We start from the raw sequence: 17,554 nt of genomic DNA on the forward strand, positions 1-17,554 counted from the left end.
GCTTAGATTCGATAAAATGGACAACCTAGATCTAAATTTATAGTCAAAATAAACACTCAAGTTTTTTCTCCTTTGTGATTTGTTCTTCGCATTTCCTAGTATATCCAAGATCGAAGCTTTCATGATTTCTCTGTCGTAAAACACGTTACGATCCTAACTCTTTCATTGCAAGATCTCATGATTTATTTTTCTTAGTCTCTATTTTTGTGGTGATGCAAGAACATTTGTGAAGAGATATGGAAGAAGAATGTTAAATTTCAAACTTTTGTTTCAATCGATTTGCAATTCAAAGTTATGAGTTTTTGATTGAAATTACGTCATTACGAAAGAAGATTTTCTCCACAATTTTTGCAGTAGTGGATTTGATGTGATGAAGCATTACGAAATAGAAGAATTTAATATTATTATGAAATTGACGTGATTCCGAAATTTAGGTGATTAGATTATTAAATAATTAAATTATTGTGATTATGAAATAGAAGAATTAAATATAATTAGGAAATTGACATGATTCCGAAATTTAGGTGATTAGGTTATTAAATAATTGAATTAATGTGATTATGGAATTTATGTGATTTTCATAAGAATGAGAGGAGTTAATTCGTTGTTAGAGTAGTTATGGAAAATTTTGATTCTAATTATGTCATTATTTTATTAGCATTCTTGATTATACGACTTGATTCACCAAGAACATAACTAGTTCAACAACATATGCTCGTTTAGAGCTATATGTAGCACTATTTGAAGTTATGGCAATATTTGTTTTTTTTTTGTTTTTGATAAGGAAAGGAAACTTAGGAAGTCCTCCATCGATCCGGAGGCCAACCTAAAACATTCTTGCGGATGATAAGGAAAAAGTTAATATCATAAGGAGGAAAAGAATACCAAAAGAGAAGGACATGAGTGGCCTTGGTGAGCCATAAAATCCGCAGCTCTGTTGGCTTCCCTAAAGATATGCTCACATCGAAAGGAAGAGAATTCAGCAAGATCCACACCTGCATCACAAATAATATTGTTAATCTCCCACGGAGAGGGCCACACTTTGTTAACTGAATTATAACTGTAAGACTATCTCCTTCAATCACAAGATCATAGTAAGATAAAGCCCCTCGAAGGCCAGCCCAAAGACCCCATGCTTCCGCTTGCAGAATGGAGGTCGACTCACCCAGAGCTTGAGCATCCGCTAGAATAACGTCACTGTTCGCATTGTGAATAACGAACCCAAAAGCGGCGCTACCATTGCTAAGTTTAAAACCATCAAAATCTAGCTTGAAATCCATCCCCGTAGGAGGAGACCAAAAGGACTCAGGGCCCGATTGTTGCGTCGTAGAGGACACACCAATAAAACTCGACGGAGGGCCCGAGTCAAACCCCTCAACAAATGAAGCTTTTGTCCAATTGGAAGCGAATTTAGAAATAATCTCAGTTGCTTGTCTATGCGAAGTAGTCTCATTGCGAAAAATAAGATTATTACGGAAATACCAGTTGAACCACCACCCTATAGAAAATAACGCTAAAGTGGAATTAGACAAGATATCATGGCAGTGATTAAGCGCAGCTGAAAAAGAAAGACTATAATTCAAAGAAAGGCAAGAAGGAAACACAAGCCAGTCAAAGAAGTGGTGTAGATAAGAAAACCTGTCGATCATGAAGGGGCAATTAAAAGAAAGATGAGAAACAGATTCCTGAGTGGTAATTACAGAAAACACACTCTTGGGGGAGAAAAACATGGCTTCTCTCCAGTTTAGCCTTAGTTGGGAGCCCATCATTACGGCTCCGTTTGGTAGGGCGTATAAGGTTTTCCCTGAAAATAGTTTTCCCCATTTTCCTTTGTTTGGTTTGGGCTGGAAAATTGGGCTGTAAAATAAGGGTGTAAAACAGTTTTACATCATAATGAAAACATTTTCCCCCAAAATTGGGAGGAAAACGTTTTCCATTCTCTCGACAAACATATGACTTTCTCTCTCACCTATACTCACCTCTCCCTCTCATCTATACTCACTACTCACCTCTCCCTCGCATCTACACTTTCTCTCTCATCAAATTGGTAAATTTCACGCCATTTTGAAGCAGATTCTCTCAATACGGTTTCGTTTCGTCGAATTTGGTACATTTTAATCTCTATTTTCCTTTTATAAATTTCGGTATTTAGGATTTTTAGGGTTCGAATTTGTTACATATTTTTTCTGCAATATTCGATTATTTTTAGGGTTTGTTTGCTGAAATATTTGATTGTTTTTATGGTTCTTTTTGCACGAAATCCGATTATTTTAAGGGTATGTTTTGCTGCAAATTTGTTTGATTTAATTTAGGTTAATAAGTCCAATTATTTCTAGGGTTTTGATTATTTGATATAGTTTAATTTTGAGGTGAGATTTTAGTGAAATTCGATCAGTGTTTTAGGGAGATCAGTTGTGTACTGGAGTTTTAGAGGTTTTTATGACATTGTATAAGCTCTAATTGATCAGTTTTTGTTATTTTTGATGTGTAAGTTTTTGACCTGCAGATTACTTATTTTCGTGTTCTGTTTTTATGTTTATTTTCGTTGTCTGATTTGTCTCTTCATTTTGATGATCTTTTGATATTGTTGTCAAATTTGAAGGGTTGTGTTACTGTTGTGTTCATTTATTAGCTGACATTTATAACCATTATGAGTGTTGTTGCTGGGCTACTTTCCTACTTTGGTTTATGACTACGATTGGTGCTGGTTTGATATGGTATCTGAATTGTTGTGCTAGTTGTTTTTTTTGGATTGTAATCGTTTATAAGTTTAGATTTTCATTTTTATGTAGGGTAAGTTTCCAATGCAAGCTCTATTATATTGTTTGTCTTCATGTTAACTTTTCTTTCTGGTTTGTCTTAAGTTAGGAAACTATAATGGAGTCAAACGATGTTCAAAAGTCTCAGGTAATAATCTGTTTTGCCCATTAATAATTTGTTATATGTTCTCTGTATTCAATAACTTATTTCTTTGATTTTCTTTTTGATTTTTCAAATATTTGTAGATAATCCGTAAAGGCATGATCATAGGTGTTGTTGCTGCCATTATTGCATCCGTCCTTGCTTTTTTGAAAGTAAATAAATTGAAGACTAGAAGACCTAAAATAATTAGGCAACCTTATGTTAATAGGGATACCTTGAGGGAGGCTAATATCGATAGTGTTTTATATTGTGGTGATAGTCATTGTCTTGGGCAGATTCGTATGCGACCTAGTGCTTTTTATAGCTTATGTAATATTTTAGTTGAAAAGGGGCATTTGTCGGAAAGCAAGCAAATGAGCGTCAAGGAGCAAGTATTACTTTTTCTATACGTGTTGGGTCATAATGTGAGATTTCGGGATGTTGGGGGGAGATATTTCGATCTACATGGACTATACATTGCTACTTCCATATTGTGCTCCAAGCAATCCTTCGATTGTACCCATATGTCGTGAAACCACCAGGAATTGACTTGCAACCAGAAATTCAGAACAACTCTAGATTTTTTCCTTGGTTTGAAGACTTCATAGGAGCTATAGATGGGACCCATGTACGTGCATCTGTTCCTCTTGATATGCAAGAGAGATTTCGGGGAAGAAAGGATAAGACAACACAAAATGTTCTAGCAGCTGTTGATTTTGATCTAAAGTTCACATATGTCCTTGCTGGTTGGGAGGGTTCCGCTCACGATTCAAGGGTTTTGGGTGATGCACTTAAAAAGGGGTTTAAAGTTCCCGAAGGTAAAATATTTTCTTATTGATAGTAATGATCTAAAGTTCACTTGAATTGAATAAAATATTAATGATAATTTACGGATGTAGGGAAATATTATCTTGCCGACGCTGGGTATGGGGATCGTAAAGGTTTTATGCCTCCATTTAGACGTGTTCGTTACCACTTGAAAGAATATGCCAACAACCCTCCTGAGAATGAAAGAGAATTATTCAATCTGCGCCATTCTTCACTTAGAATGTGTATAGAGAGGGCGTTTGGAGTTTTGAAAAAGAGATTTCGTGTCTTGGATGCAGAGCCATTTTGGTCATATGAAATCCAAGTGGATGTGGTTCTTGCTTGTTGTGTAATACATAACTACCTTAGGGGGGTTGATCCAAATGATGAAATTACAAGAGAGGCGGACTTAGAGATTGCATCACAAGACACAAGAACATCACTTTCGAGGCAGGAAGTGCGTGAAGAAACCAAAGAGTGTGTGAAAAAGCGTGATGCCATAGCATTGGCTATGTGGAATGCATACAAAAAGCGTCGAACTAATTAGAATTGTAATTTTTTATTTCTTAGTTTAGTGAAGTTGTATTAGTACTGATTTTGCTCGTTATTACTATTACAAAAGGCAATATATACTACTACTACTTTTTGATAATACACAAATAATTCTTACATCACTGCAATTCTAGAAATGGTTAGAATATAGCATTTATGTTGTTTAAGAGCTGGTCTTATTTAGTAATTCTTTCACTCTATATTATATGTCATTTTCATCAGTTAGTGCTGAAACTGTTTATGTTATATGACTGCATAAAAATTATATAGTTTATGTTATATGACTGCATAAAAATTATATAGTTTATGTTATAATGTTATAATGTTATATAGTTTATGTTATAATGTTGCTAACTGGTAGTTTTAATACTTACTAGTGCATATATTATGTTTATGTGTATTGAAATCTGGCTTCTTGAGCATATCATCATTGAAAATTTCAGTTTTAAATTGTGAATTTATGAATCTGTGTAGTGAGTAATTCAAGGACAGGAAATGCTACTAGAGAGCTTATGAGTTATCATCAGTTGCACACTCTGTCAGAGGAAAGGAGAGCCTATAAAAAAATATATATGACTGCATAAAAATGCTTATATGCTGCACGCAAGGAATGTTAGTGCTGAAACTGTTTATGTTATATGACTGCATAAAAATTATATAGTTTTTGCAATTTTCTCGAAATGTTTATTCAGGTAAAGGAAGAGAAGAAAGCTAATTTTCGTTGGACAAAACCAATGTCTAAGGAGTTATTGGAATTTCTTGCTGAAGAAGTGAGGAAAGGAAAGCGGCCAAATAACACTTTTAGGACCAGCTCCTTTATAGCTGATGCAAAGATGATTTCTGAAAAGTTTCACACCGCATGTACGGCTGACCATGTTGAGAATCATATGAGGACAGTGAGAAGTAGTTGGGGAATTATTTCTCAAGTGCAAGGAAGATCCGGATTTGGTTGGAATGACAATGTAAAGATGATAACTGCATCTCCAACTACATATGATGCTTATATTCAGGTATGTAAAGATTGATGTATGTCTCTAGTCTCTAGTCTCTAGTCTTCTGGTGTCTTGTCCCACACTCCCGTGTCCTGTGGAACACCCCAAGAATAGATGCCTTGTAGTTTTGCGTCTGGCTTTATTTGATGATTGCAATGTCGTGTTGATATGAATTCATTTAAGTTCACCACAGTATGTGATAGGTAATGTGTTTTATCAAATAAGGAAAAATGATCATGTAACACAGAAGGTTGATGTGAGATAGGTTTAGCTAGTAAGTCCTGCTCCTCACTGATACAATGGACAAATCAGGTAAAGAAAAATGTGTATAATGTGGACTTGAAGGTTTGAATATGGTCTCGACGTCTTGAGTCTTGACGACGACAATGATGATGATCGTGAAGAATTATTAATATGTAATATTAATAATTTATTATCTTATGCAAAGGGATATATACTATCTTTGAACTGGGTTCCTGTTTCTTTGGAGAAAGAGTAATTTGCTGCTTCTATTACATTGCTATAGTTGTACTTTCTCATGCTTGTTTCATACTCAACCCCCTCTCGGGTCTTGCCTGCTCTTTTTTTCATGAGATTATCAATGTATGGTATGACTTGGGTCAATTGTTTCTTATTGGATGTTGCCTAATAAAAATTAGGGAAAATCTGTATGTCATCACCAGAATTTTTACTGCCTGAAATTACTGAAGGTTAGCTTGATCTGAGTTACCTATATTCTAAAGGTAACTTGTCTCAGCAGAAATCAAATCAGAATTTTAGGTTTGAACACCCCAAGAATAGGTACATGGCCTGAAAACAACAATTCTATTGGATGATTGATGTGTGTTAATCCTTTATTTGACAGCAATATCCATCTCATGAGAAATATTTGAACAAAAAAATTGAGATGTATGAGGAGATATCGATAGTAGCAGGCAAGGACATTGCAAGGGGTAATTTTTGCAAGACGTTTGGTGACATTCAGACTTCAAGTGGACAGCCCAGTACTGTTGAAACCGAGCCTACCAAGTCAGATAGTGCAACTTCTTCCGAGCCTAGGTCTCACAGGAAGAGGTCTCGGGTCGAAGAGGAGGAGGGTGACTTGCAATATATTTCTGCTCAACTCGGAGAAGTTGTCTCTGCTCTCAAAAATTTCTCCCAAAACCAACTTGATGTGCAGAAACTTTATGAAGAGATCATGAAAATGGATGATGTCGAAGAAGCCGTTCGTGTTGCTGCTTTTGATCACTTAGTTGAGCGTGAAATGCTTGCTAAGGCTTTCTCGACAAAGAGTGAACCTCTTCGCAAGCTGTGGCTCCAAAATTTTGTCAAGTCTCTACGTTGAGTTTTTTTTTTTATTCTACTAACTTTCTTATTAGAATTATATACATAGTATGTCTTTTAGGGGTTTTTTTGTGAACTATTGTTATGTCTAGTAGTTTTATATTATCGTGTTATGGATTGTTCAAATTTTGGAAACATTGAAAAAATAAGTGTTTGGTTTTTCTAATTATCTTATATTATTATGCTTGAGATAAAATATAATATATTTTTTTTTTTTTTTGAAAACATATCATATTTCTTCCTCATAATAATTTGGGGTAGCAATATGAGAGAGAAAAAAAAAATTGATAATACTATTCAATAAGGAGTATCCATATTCAATAGGAGTAGTTGATTTTCCATCTAACCAAACAAAGGAAAATGTTTCAATGGAAAATCATTTTACATCCAACCAAACAACGGAAAACTTTCATGCAAATGAGTTTTCCATTGTAAATGGTTTTACATGGAAAACCATTTTCAGTTGAAAATGTTTTACGCCCTACCAAACGAGAGCCTACAAGCCTTCCACAGGAAATTTCCAACCTTAGTGGGAACTCTCAATTTCCAAATTCAAGCATAATCAACTTTAGGGAGACAATCAATAATCAGCCCTTGGGCTAATAGGGCCCCTGACTTAACTAAATATCGACCATCTGCAGAAATCCCCCAGAGTAAACAATCCGCCTGAGGGGACGAGGGGAGGAAGAGAACGGAGACTTGGGAGGCAAGACTAGAAGGAAGAAAAATCTCAAGTTTCTCCCGGTCCCAAATCCCTCATGGGAGAATAAAATCACTAACCTTCAAATGAAGAGAACCAGGGATTGGATCAACCAGCTCCTTAATGGGATACTGGAATAACCAGTTGTCAAACCATAAGCTAATGTTAGCACCATCCCCAATTTGCCATCTGAGACCCTTACAAAACATCGGGCTAAGACTCATTAGTTGTTTCCACTGCCAGGATGTTAAAGAAGTAGGCTTATGCAACAAGAGACTTTGGTTTTTAGCATACTTCTTGAGGACAAAATTGACCCACAAGTTGTCCCTGTCTATTAGGAGATTCCAAAGAAGTTTAAGCTGAAGCACAATATTATTCGCTTCCGCCATTCTGATACCCAGGCCACCGAAACATTTGGGCTTACAAATTCTATTACAACCAATAAGGTTAGAAGAAGAGTTCGAGAGGTCCTTATTCGAAAAGAAATTCCTATACGACTTATCTAGACTTCAAAGAATACTTTTAGGAAGGAAAAAACTTTGCATAATATAGTTGCCCTTTGTGGCAAAATTAGCCTGGATCAACAGCGTACGTCCTGCTTGAGAGAGGGAATTAGCCTTCCATTTAGGTAGCTGTGCTGACACCTTGGAAATAACTTTGCAGAAAGTTTCCTTAGTAACTCTAGAAGTAATAATGGGGCACCCCATATAATCACCCAGATCATTAGTTTCCTGCATTCCAAGGATTTGGGAGAAACGGGCTTTAACAGAAGGGTCCACATTACTAGTGACTTAAAATGAGGATTTATCATAGTTAACAAGTTGCCCCGACATAACACAATATTTATCTAAAATGGCCCTAATCAGGCAACAACTTTCATTAGAAGCCTTAGCAAAATCCAAAGTGTCATCCGCAAAAGTCAAAAAGGGAATTCTAATACCAGTTTTACTAATATGAACACCACAAGCTTGTGTCTATCAGAAGAAGCTGGAGCAAGTTGGCGAGCCAGAAGTTCCGCATAGAGAATGAAGAGATAAAGGGATAAAGGGTCACCTTGGCGAATACCACGAGATGAATGAAAAGGCGCACCAAGGATCCCATTACCAAGAACTGAAAAAGAGGGGGGTCGAGCTACAAGAATTAATCCATTCTATCCAAGAAGGCGAAAAGCCTAACTTTCGAAGCATTATTAGGATGAACGAGCATTCCACTCTATCATAGGGTTTTTCCATGTCTAACTTTTTTGCTATCCAGCCAGATTCCCCCCTTCTCCTAAAAGAGTGAAAGACTTCATGAGCTAATAAAATATTATCTTCGATGAAGCGTTCTGGGACAAACGCTCCTTGTAAAGGGTGAATAATCTTACCCATGACTACTTTCAGTCTACTAGTTATCACTTTAGATATGATCTTATAGATGGTAGAGCATAGGCTAATAGGTCTAAAATGGTTCGCACTTCACAGATTGTGAATTTTAGGAATTAATGCCAGAAAAGTATGATTAATCTCTCGTAGTAATTTGCAAGAATGAAAAAAATGCTTGACCAACACGAATAACAGAGTTTCCCACTAGAGTCTTGTATTTTTGAAAGAAAAAAAGGAGGGAACCCATCGGTGCCTGGGATATATCTGGAGCTAGATCAAATGTGGAATTCTTAATTTCCTCACCGACACTGGTCGGTGCGCAAAGATAGGCATTGTCATCTAACAAAATGATTGGCAAAATAAGGTCAAAGTCCACACTAGGGGTGCTTATCGAGCGAGCCGAGCCCGAATAATACTGGGTTCGGCTCGAGCTCGTTTAGCTTTTCAAGGGCTCGGATTATCTCGTGAGCTCGCTGAGCTTGGGGGAGCCGAGCTCGGCTCGAGCTCGTGATTAGAACTTGCGGCTTGAGATCGGCTCGTGAGCTCGTTTAGGCTAGACTCGTGAGCTCGTTTAGGCTCGGCTCGTGAGCTCGTTTAAGCTCGACTAGTAAGCTCGTTTAAGCTCGAAGCCCAAATGTGTAGGCCCATGTTAATACTAAAGCAATACTTAGGCGGTAAGCCCAATCGTATAGGTCAACTACAAAGTAGGTGAGCTTGTTCACTCACTCATCATATGCTTTTATAACTTGGTTTCCCTATTATCATTGCTAAGATTTCAATGTGGGACTCCATGGTTTGTTAAAGAAAAACAAACTCATTATACCCATGTTTTATAACTTGGTTTACCTCTTAGTATTGCTAAGATTTCAATATGGGACTCTATGTTTTGTTTAAGATAAACAAACTCATTCTACTTTTATAACATGTAATCCCTCTTAGCATTGCTAAAATTCCAATGTGGGACTCATGTTTTGTTAAAGAAAAAAAACTCATTATCCCTCTTAGCCTAGCTAAGATTCCAGTCTAAGACTCCATGTTTTGTTTAAGATAAACAAACTCATCCTACATATGCTTTTAGAACATGGAATCCCTCCAAGCATTGTTAAAATTTCAATGTGGGACTTCATGTATGGAAAAAGAAAATCATATTTGTACCATTAACACTCTTAAGTGCATTCAAATAAACAATTATCAAATATTTAAGTATTAAATAATCAAATATTTAAAAATATACTTCATTCCCTTTGTGAAGAAAATAAAGTATAGTTTTGGTTTTCCAACCAAGGAGATACAAAATTAAACTTTATGTTGAAGTAAGGAGTAGTAGCTATTTGTAAAGAAAAGAAGATCCTTGTTTTCTTAACCAATGTGGGACTTTAGTGCCTAGTGGAGTAGAGGTGAAGTTGGATCACAAATTAAAATATATAATTTGTAATATAAATTAAAATATAAATTTATATTAAATTTTTTTAATGTAAAATATTTTTTTAATATAATTTTTTTTAATTATAAAATAATAATCGAGCTGTTCACGAGCTTTACAAGCCGAGCTTTGCCTAGCTCGGCTCGGCTCGTTTAAGTCTCGAGCCGAGCTTCAACGAGCCGAGCTTTGACTGAGCTGCTCGCGAGCTTGTCAGGCTCATTATCACCCCTAGTCCACACTACTATTAAAGGAGCAATTTCTGTCAGAACGGAAATGTTGCAAAAATTCATAGGAAATAGCAATGGCAATTTCATCCAGAGCCGTAACCGAATTGTTATTTTGTGAAGTAAATTATGTGATTTGGTTTCTACTACGTCTAATGGAAGCATGGGCATGATAATAACTATTTTTTTCATCACCTTGCTTAAGATAGTTAGTCTTCCTCTTCTGTTTCCAGTATTCGTGATTGAAAGAAATAAACTTGGACCTTTTTTACAATAGAAGATCTTGTTTGTTAAGTAAAGCCAAATTAAGATGATTAAAGTAACGCTGCCTCAATGTCAGCTAATTTGCGATCCAGATTACGAAGTTGTCGAAAGATATTTCCAAATTGGGTGTGATTCCAAATTTTAGACATAGCTTTGAGAAGTTTACACTTATTGACTAGCCGAAACATATGAGAACCCTCAAATCTAACACACCACGATTTCTTAACAACAGAATCATAATCTTGACGGAAACACCACATTTTTTCAAACCTAAACGGAGGAGCTTTTAAATGCAATAATTTAGAAAATGCCAGTGAAATGCAACAATGATCCGACGATGTAAAACTATGATGATGAAGTTTAGCTTGAGGAAATTGGGTTGGCCCAGAAATACTAGCAACAGCTCTATCAAGACGTTTGAAAATGTTATGGTCTCCACCTTTTTTTTTTCCTCCATGTGAAGCGAGTCCCCATGAAGGGAATTTCTATACAATTAATTTGCGCAAATAAGTTGGACAAGATAGCAGTTCTTGCAATAGTAAAACAGACACCCCCCCCCATTTTATCCTGGGAGCTCCCTATTTCATTAAAATCTCCTATTATAATGTATGGGAAGGAGATGGAATTAACATAAAGAATAAATTCTTGCCAAAATTCATGATTTTGATCTTGTTTTGCAGGGGCATAAATAAAAATAGCAGCAAAATTAAAATCTGAGAAAGTAGCATATACAACCTCCATTTCTTAATAAAGGCAATACTTTCCTTATTTGGAATAGTCGCAATAAGTGCAACCAAGCTCCAAATGGTAAAAAAAAGCTCAATATTATTACAAATATGCCACCAAAAAGCAAGAGGGGACCACAACTTTTGTGATTCATGACTTGAATTACTCTACTTTATTGTGGACCCAACTTTCTCTCTCTACATTCCTTGGTATTCCCCCACTTTCTCTATGTTGCATTTATTAAGAAACGGAGGAAGTATTACACACCATAAACCTACTAGCTTTATAAATAACTGATAAATGAAATGGATTTAAGTTACAAGACCTCCAAAATAGCCATATTCCCCCCGACAAAGCTTTGGGTAGGAATATAATCAAAATTATGAAACCCTATCTTAATTATGGGCAGTAGTGCTTGAGGGAGGAGATTGAGTTTTTACTTCACATAACATCATCACACTAATATGACAACTCTTGCAAAAGTCCTTCACCTCAGGCAAGGCATTTTTCCGGATAGTACCACGGATATCCCAACACGCTAATGACATAATTATAAAACAAAAAACATTCAAGGGCGGGGGGCTAAACAGTTAGTTTCTTTTCCTCTTCAGGGCTGAGGAAGCATCATCATGCTCCATGTCATCATCCCTTCACCTAATAGAGCCAGACTGAGATGAGAGAATAACTCGACGAGAAGGATCAACCCCCATTTGCTAAATGTGCCTCGCAATAGAGCTATCATAATGGAGAGAATGGAAGGAATTTTCAGCATAGGCATTCAGCTCACCCAAGCTACCAGAAACAACATTATCTAGACGAAATATATTATCATCATTTTCAGTAGAGAGAAAAGAGAGAAGAGCATGTGAACTGCCCCCACTGGGGAATCAATCTATGGGCAGATGTCTCCATCTTAGGGGGACATAACACAAACAGAGGAGCAAGAGATCAAATAGGGGAGAGATTCTCATCCGCTACTTCAATCCCTATACAGAAGGCTCATAAGGATGAAGGGGGAGAGAATGGAAGCCTCATCATCAGAGGAATCATCAGAAAACACTGGGTGAGCCACTATAAGCTTACCTTTACCCTTCCCATACACAGGATGAAGGGGGAGAGTACCTGAAACATCTTTTCCACCCTCAGAAACATCCTTAATAACAATACCTCTCCTAGAAGGAGTAGGCAAAATACCACCAGCAGTTGACTTTGAACCATTCTTAAGAGAAGATTGGGGGGGAGGGGAGCAAAAACAACTTTATTAAAATGTTTGGACTTTGCATGGACCATTCTTCCTTGCTCAGCAATGGACCCATGCACTTCTTGCCCAGAAGTCTTAGCCATAGTCATGTAAAGATCTTTTTGTTTTCGATTCTTCAACAGTTTCACAGTAATTTCTTTTTTTGGGGAGTTCAACATAGGGCATGCATCAATCACATGGGAAACTTCACCAGAAAAAGAGCAACGCACAAAAAAGTCTTCATAATAAATGACATAACCGTGAATAAAATCACCAACACAACAGACTTCAGCAAATTCAAGCAGAGGGGCTTGAATATCCACACGCACACATGCTCTAGCAAATCTAATTTTGTTTCTTAACAAAGAACTTTGATCAAGTTTAATCAAAGCCCTGATATCATTCGCAGCTAGTAAATTTGCAGCAGAATCAAAATTTAACAGCTCAGTTGGGAGGCGAGGGATTCTTACCCATAAATCAACCCATTGAATTTCCTTTAGATAAGGATAAAAAACGGTTTCCAAGGGTGTGCAACACCATAAATTCACCTTGGATATGCCAAGGACGAAAAAACCAAATAAGAGTAAGATCCCGGGGGTCGGCAAACCTAAGCAACAGCTAACCATTTCCCATCTCGAGGAGATCCACATCACCCTTCATAAATTCCAATCAGTTTTAGTTCTAGATTTAATAGTTCTAACATCCTGAGGAGCTGACAATATCTTACCAAATAAGCATGTTCTTGACAATTCAGCAATGTCCTATTTGACCTGAGGGAGATTATCCAGAATAATGGACTCGGTAAAAATAAGAGGGGGAAGGGGGTCATGGCTTAAATCAGGGGAAACAATGACATGAGAAGTAGCTGTAGAAAGAGGGAGAGGGGGAGGAGTAGTGGACTCAGACACATGCAAATTTGAAGTAATAACATTTGAATCATGAATAGGGTTAGGGTTACTAAGCAAAGCTTCCTTCAAGGAAGATGTATGAGCCATATTAAATGCTAACAACCAATGAAGGGAATAAAATCTAATCGCAAAGAAATACGAGGAGAGAAAGAGACTATGGGATGGGGATGTGAGAAAAAAACTTACCAACCTTTGCCTTTTATAGGAAAATTGCCAAACCTGAAGTGAAGATCCAATCCTCAATTGGAAGCCAGCTACCACAATGATCAATTCCATCACATTAAATGCAAGAGGATTTCCAGACGAAAAAAAGAGACTCAAGTTCAGAAGTAAAACCTTTGAAATTCCACCACCGAACACACATAAAGAACCATCACAACTAGAATTAACAACACTGCAACATACAACAACTGACAATTCAATTGAACTCTCAATCACATTAAATGCACTAACCCAGGAAACCCTAGAATCACTCTCTCCTTTGAACTTAAATTGAAGATAATAAAACCCTTTAATCCAACTCGTAGCTTTCTGAGAGGCTCGAGAAAAGGAAAATGAAGAAAAAGCATGCCAAATAATCACTTTATTAGCCTATCAGTCTATTTGCAATGATTTTCTAGCCTTACATCTTTGCAATTGAATTGGGGAAATTTTTGGGGAAACTGAATAGTCGCAAAATCAGCAACTAATAGCAGCAAAACCACTAATAGATGCTTTAAACACAGGCGTTTTAGAGCAGTAAAGATGATGATGAAGAAATTTTCTAGGAGACATGGCTTTGAAGAAGAGAATGGAAGGAAATGAAATTGGGGGATTTTTCTAGGGTTTTCTGGAAAACTCTCGCTTTCTCTCTCTAGCATCTTTTTTCCTTTTTTGATATATTGTTGGTAATATTTGTTTATAGTTTTACGAAGTAGTAATTAGAGTTAGCATTTGAATATTAATCATAAATATGTATAACTTTTCTTGTTCAGAGTTATGCCAATTTTTTTAGAGTAATAGGAAGTAGTCACTAGAGTTATATCAATACAAACTTAGAGTTGTAGGAAGTACCGAAGTAGTAGTTTGAATTGTAGCAACTCCCTTTTTATCTTATTCTTGTGTTCCTGGTTTATTATGCCATCTAGTTTTTTTAAAAGTTTGTTTTGCACTAGTGGAAAAATGAAGAAGGGCTGCGCTGAAAAAAGGCATGTAGGGCTGCGCTTTTTGACAACAGCCCTTTCAGTAGCAGCCCTTCACTTTTTAAGGAGGGTTGCGCTAGAAAAGCGCAACCCTTCCTACCAAAAAAAAAAAAAAATTTTTTTCCGACATTTTTTTACTCATAATCTCACATTTTCTGAAATTAAACAGAAGAGAAGAGAAACGAAACGAAAATGAAAATACTAAACCTAAAACAAAAAAAAAAGAACGAAACGAAAATGAAAAAAAGGAACAAAAACTAATATACTAAAGAGAAGAAATTATAGATCTGAAAATACAAGAACATTAATCAAAACAAAGAAGGAAAGTTCGTTCTATCCACTCTCTCCTCTCTACTTTGAAAAACCCTAGCCTCCATTGTTGATTTTTAAAGGGGCTTCCATCGGTTTTCTACCGTTGGAAAGCCCCCACCTTTATTTTTTTATTTGTTTTTAGGTTTCCAATAACGATTTCTCACTCGAAAGAAAGGGTTTTCGATCTCCTTCGTAAGAAAAGGTTTTTCGATCTCCTTCGAAAGACAAGGTTTTTCGACCTCCTTCGAAAGACAGGGTTTTTCTCCTCTTTTAGAGGGGAAATTTCTACAGGTTACAATCCGGGATACTAGATCTAATGGATTGCCATGAAATTATTTTGTTGGTGAAGAATTATGCGGGATCACAGAGGTTATCAATTTTTCGAATACGGTCAGATGAATCCGACGGAAATCATCCTCACGACTACAAGGGATCGTTAGATTGTCTCTTCAACAAGGCTGTATTTTCCAGCGATATAAGCGGGAGATGTTCCACATTGCAAGATTTGTTTGACGATCGTAGTTTTTATGAAGGAAATTTTTGTTTGATTCAACTTATGTATTTGTTTGATTCGATTGCTTATGTAGATGTCGTATGACTTTTTATTAATGAATTAATTTTACTATTCAAAAAAAAAAAAAATCAAAACAAAGAGAAGTATACAAGAACATTAATCAAAACAAAGAGAAGTATACAAGAACATTAATCAAAACAAAGAGAAGTATACAAGAACATTTAATCAAAACAAAGAGAAGTATACAAGAACATTATAGATCTGAAAATACAAGAAATACCACCAAACATTAACCTAATAATGTTTAAATACATAAAACAAAACCCTAATACATAATTAAGGAAAAAAAAATTCGGAAAAACTTAAAATGGCTATTTGGAGGCTTAAACAAACTCGGATGGCTTAAAAAGCCTAAACGTCACAGCATAGCAGTGTGTTTGACTCGTTGGTCCGTTCCGCTTACGAAAAGGTATCACAATAGGCAATCGGACTCCGTCGGCATGATTAGTGCAAATCATTTCAGGGTTTTTGTCGGAAATGTTTATGGGAGTTTTTGAGAGAGAAGAGAGGATGAGAGAGAAGGAGGAAAGGAATAATGAGGGACGTGAGAGAGGAGAGAGAAGAATGAGGGATATATTTGACGAATCCCGCTTAATATTTGAAGCCTGCGAACTTTTTTATTTCAAATTTTTTTCGGAAGGGTTGCGCTTTTTTAAAAAAGCGCAGCCCTACATAGCAGAAGGGCTGCGCTTTTTTTAAAAAGCGCAGCCGTTCACATAGTAGGGTTGCGCTTTTTAAAAAAGCGCAACCCTTCTGTAGGTAAGAAGGGCTGCGCTTTTAGGAAAAGCGCAGCCCTTCCTGCACAGCCCTTTCTGTTTTTTCCCTAGTGTTGAATCCTTAAGTATCAGGACATTAAGATGATCACTGCAACACAACTTACTAGTTTTTCTATTATTCAGAACAATGGTTTATTTGGTCTTAGTAACGTCCGTTAACCTCAGAATGGGTGGACAAAGCATCACTGAGATCCAAGTCAAGAAGATCTCAAATTTGACTATTTGAGAAAAATGTATTTTGGGAGAAGGTATTGTGGAATGTCTTCTTATTTTCCTTTAATTTTATATTATTGGCTGGTAATTACGAACGATAACAGAACTACTAGGAAGATCATGGGAGATTTCCCATAACTTGTTAAGATTGGTTCTGAGATTGGTTCTGCTTGCTACTCTTCATTGTACAACTATGAATCCTACAATGAAGATTACAATAGTACAGCTCAGCACATTGCATCTTACAGCCTCATGGATTATGATTCTAGAAGATTGTACTGCCCAATGCTATCCTAAGCTGTTGCCCTTTTCTGTTATACCAATGCCATCTCAGCAATCCGGGCACCTTAGTTTAGACCAATCAGAATCTAGCACTATTGTATATAAATAGCAACTTCAGTTGATGATGTAGTAATGTAAGATTTTACTCTAAAAAGAAATGTTTCCATAATAAGAGAAAATATATTACATCTTCTATTGAAAGGTTTCTTTCATAACTCTAATGGAGTTTTATTACAAAGTCAAATCACATAACAAAAATTGACATGGTATCAGAGCTTTAGATCGCTCAAATATCTTCATTCTTTTTATTTTTCTCTCCTCTTAAAATTCTTTTTCAGTAATGGCGGTAGAATCAACTGAAAATCTCCAAATTCTTCACAAATTGATCCTTCTTCAGATCCTTCTACTCCATATTATGTTCATCCAAGTGATTCACAATTTTGAATTGCAAATGAGAAATTTAATGACTCTGGTTTCAATGATTGGAAACGAGCTGTTATAATCAGCTTATCATCTAAGAATAAGCTGGGTTTCATTAATGGAAGTATTTCTAAACCTGAGGTTAATACTGGCCTTTTCAAGTGCTGGTTTATAGTCAATAGCACCATAATTTCTTGGTTCATTCAAGCACTTGATACTCACATTGCTAGAAACATTCTGTATTTTGATTCAGCACAAGAAATTTGGAACAATCTTCAAGAGAGATTTGGACAAACAACAGGAGCACAAATTTTTTCTCTACATCAGCAAATTGCTGATATTCAACAAGGA

At 36.3% G+C, this 17,554-nt stretch overlaps 1 protein-coding gene across 2 annotated transcripts; it reads left to right on the forward strand.

Moving 5' to 3' along the window:
• Nucleotides 1-1,838: 1,838 nt before the first annotated feature.
• On the forward strand, nt 1,839-6,762 carry LOC104896307 (hypothetical protein). Of its 2 annotated transcripts, none has more exons than XM_010683041.4 (4): nt 1,839-2,107; nt 2,865-2,907; nt 4,953-5,270; nt 6,118-6,762. In XM_010683041.4, the coding sequence occupies exons 2-4, from the start codon at nt 2,878-2,880 to the stop codon at nt 6,595-6,597; spliced, it is 828 nt and encodes a 275-aa protein (XP_010681343.1). In that variant the 5' UTR covers nt 1,839-2,107; nt 2,865-2,877; the 3' UTR covers nt 6,598-6,762. The 2 variants fall into 2 exon arrangements, with proteins under 2 accessions (XP_010681343.1, XP_010681350.1); XM_010683048.4 differs by having other exon boundaries at nt 2,869-2,907.
• Nucleotides 6,763-17,554: the final 10,792 nt, after the last annotated feature.

Source organism: Beta vulgaris, chromosome 1 (assembly GCF_026745355.1).
Source record: "Beta vulgaris subsp. vulgaris cultivar EL10 chromosome 1, EL10.2, whole genome shotgun sequence".
Taxonomy (NCBI): domain Eukaryota; kingdom Viridiplantae; phylum Streptophyta; class Magnoliopsida; order Caryophyllales; family Amaranthaceae; genus Beta; species Beta vulgaris.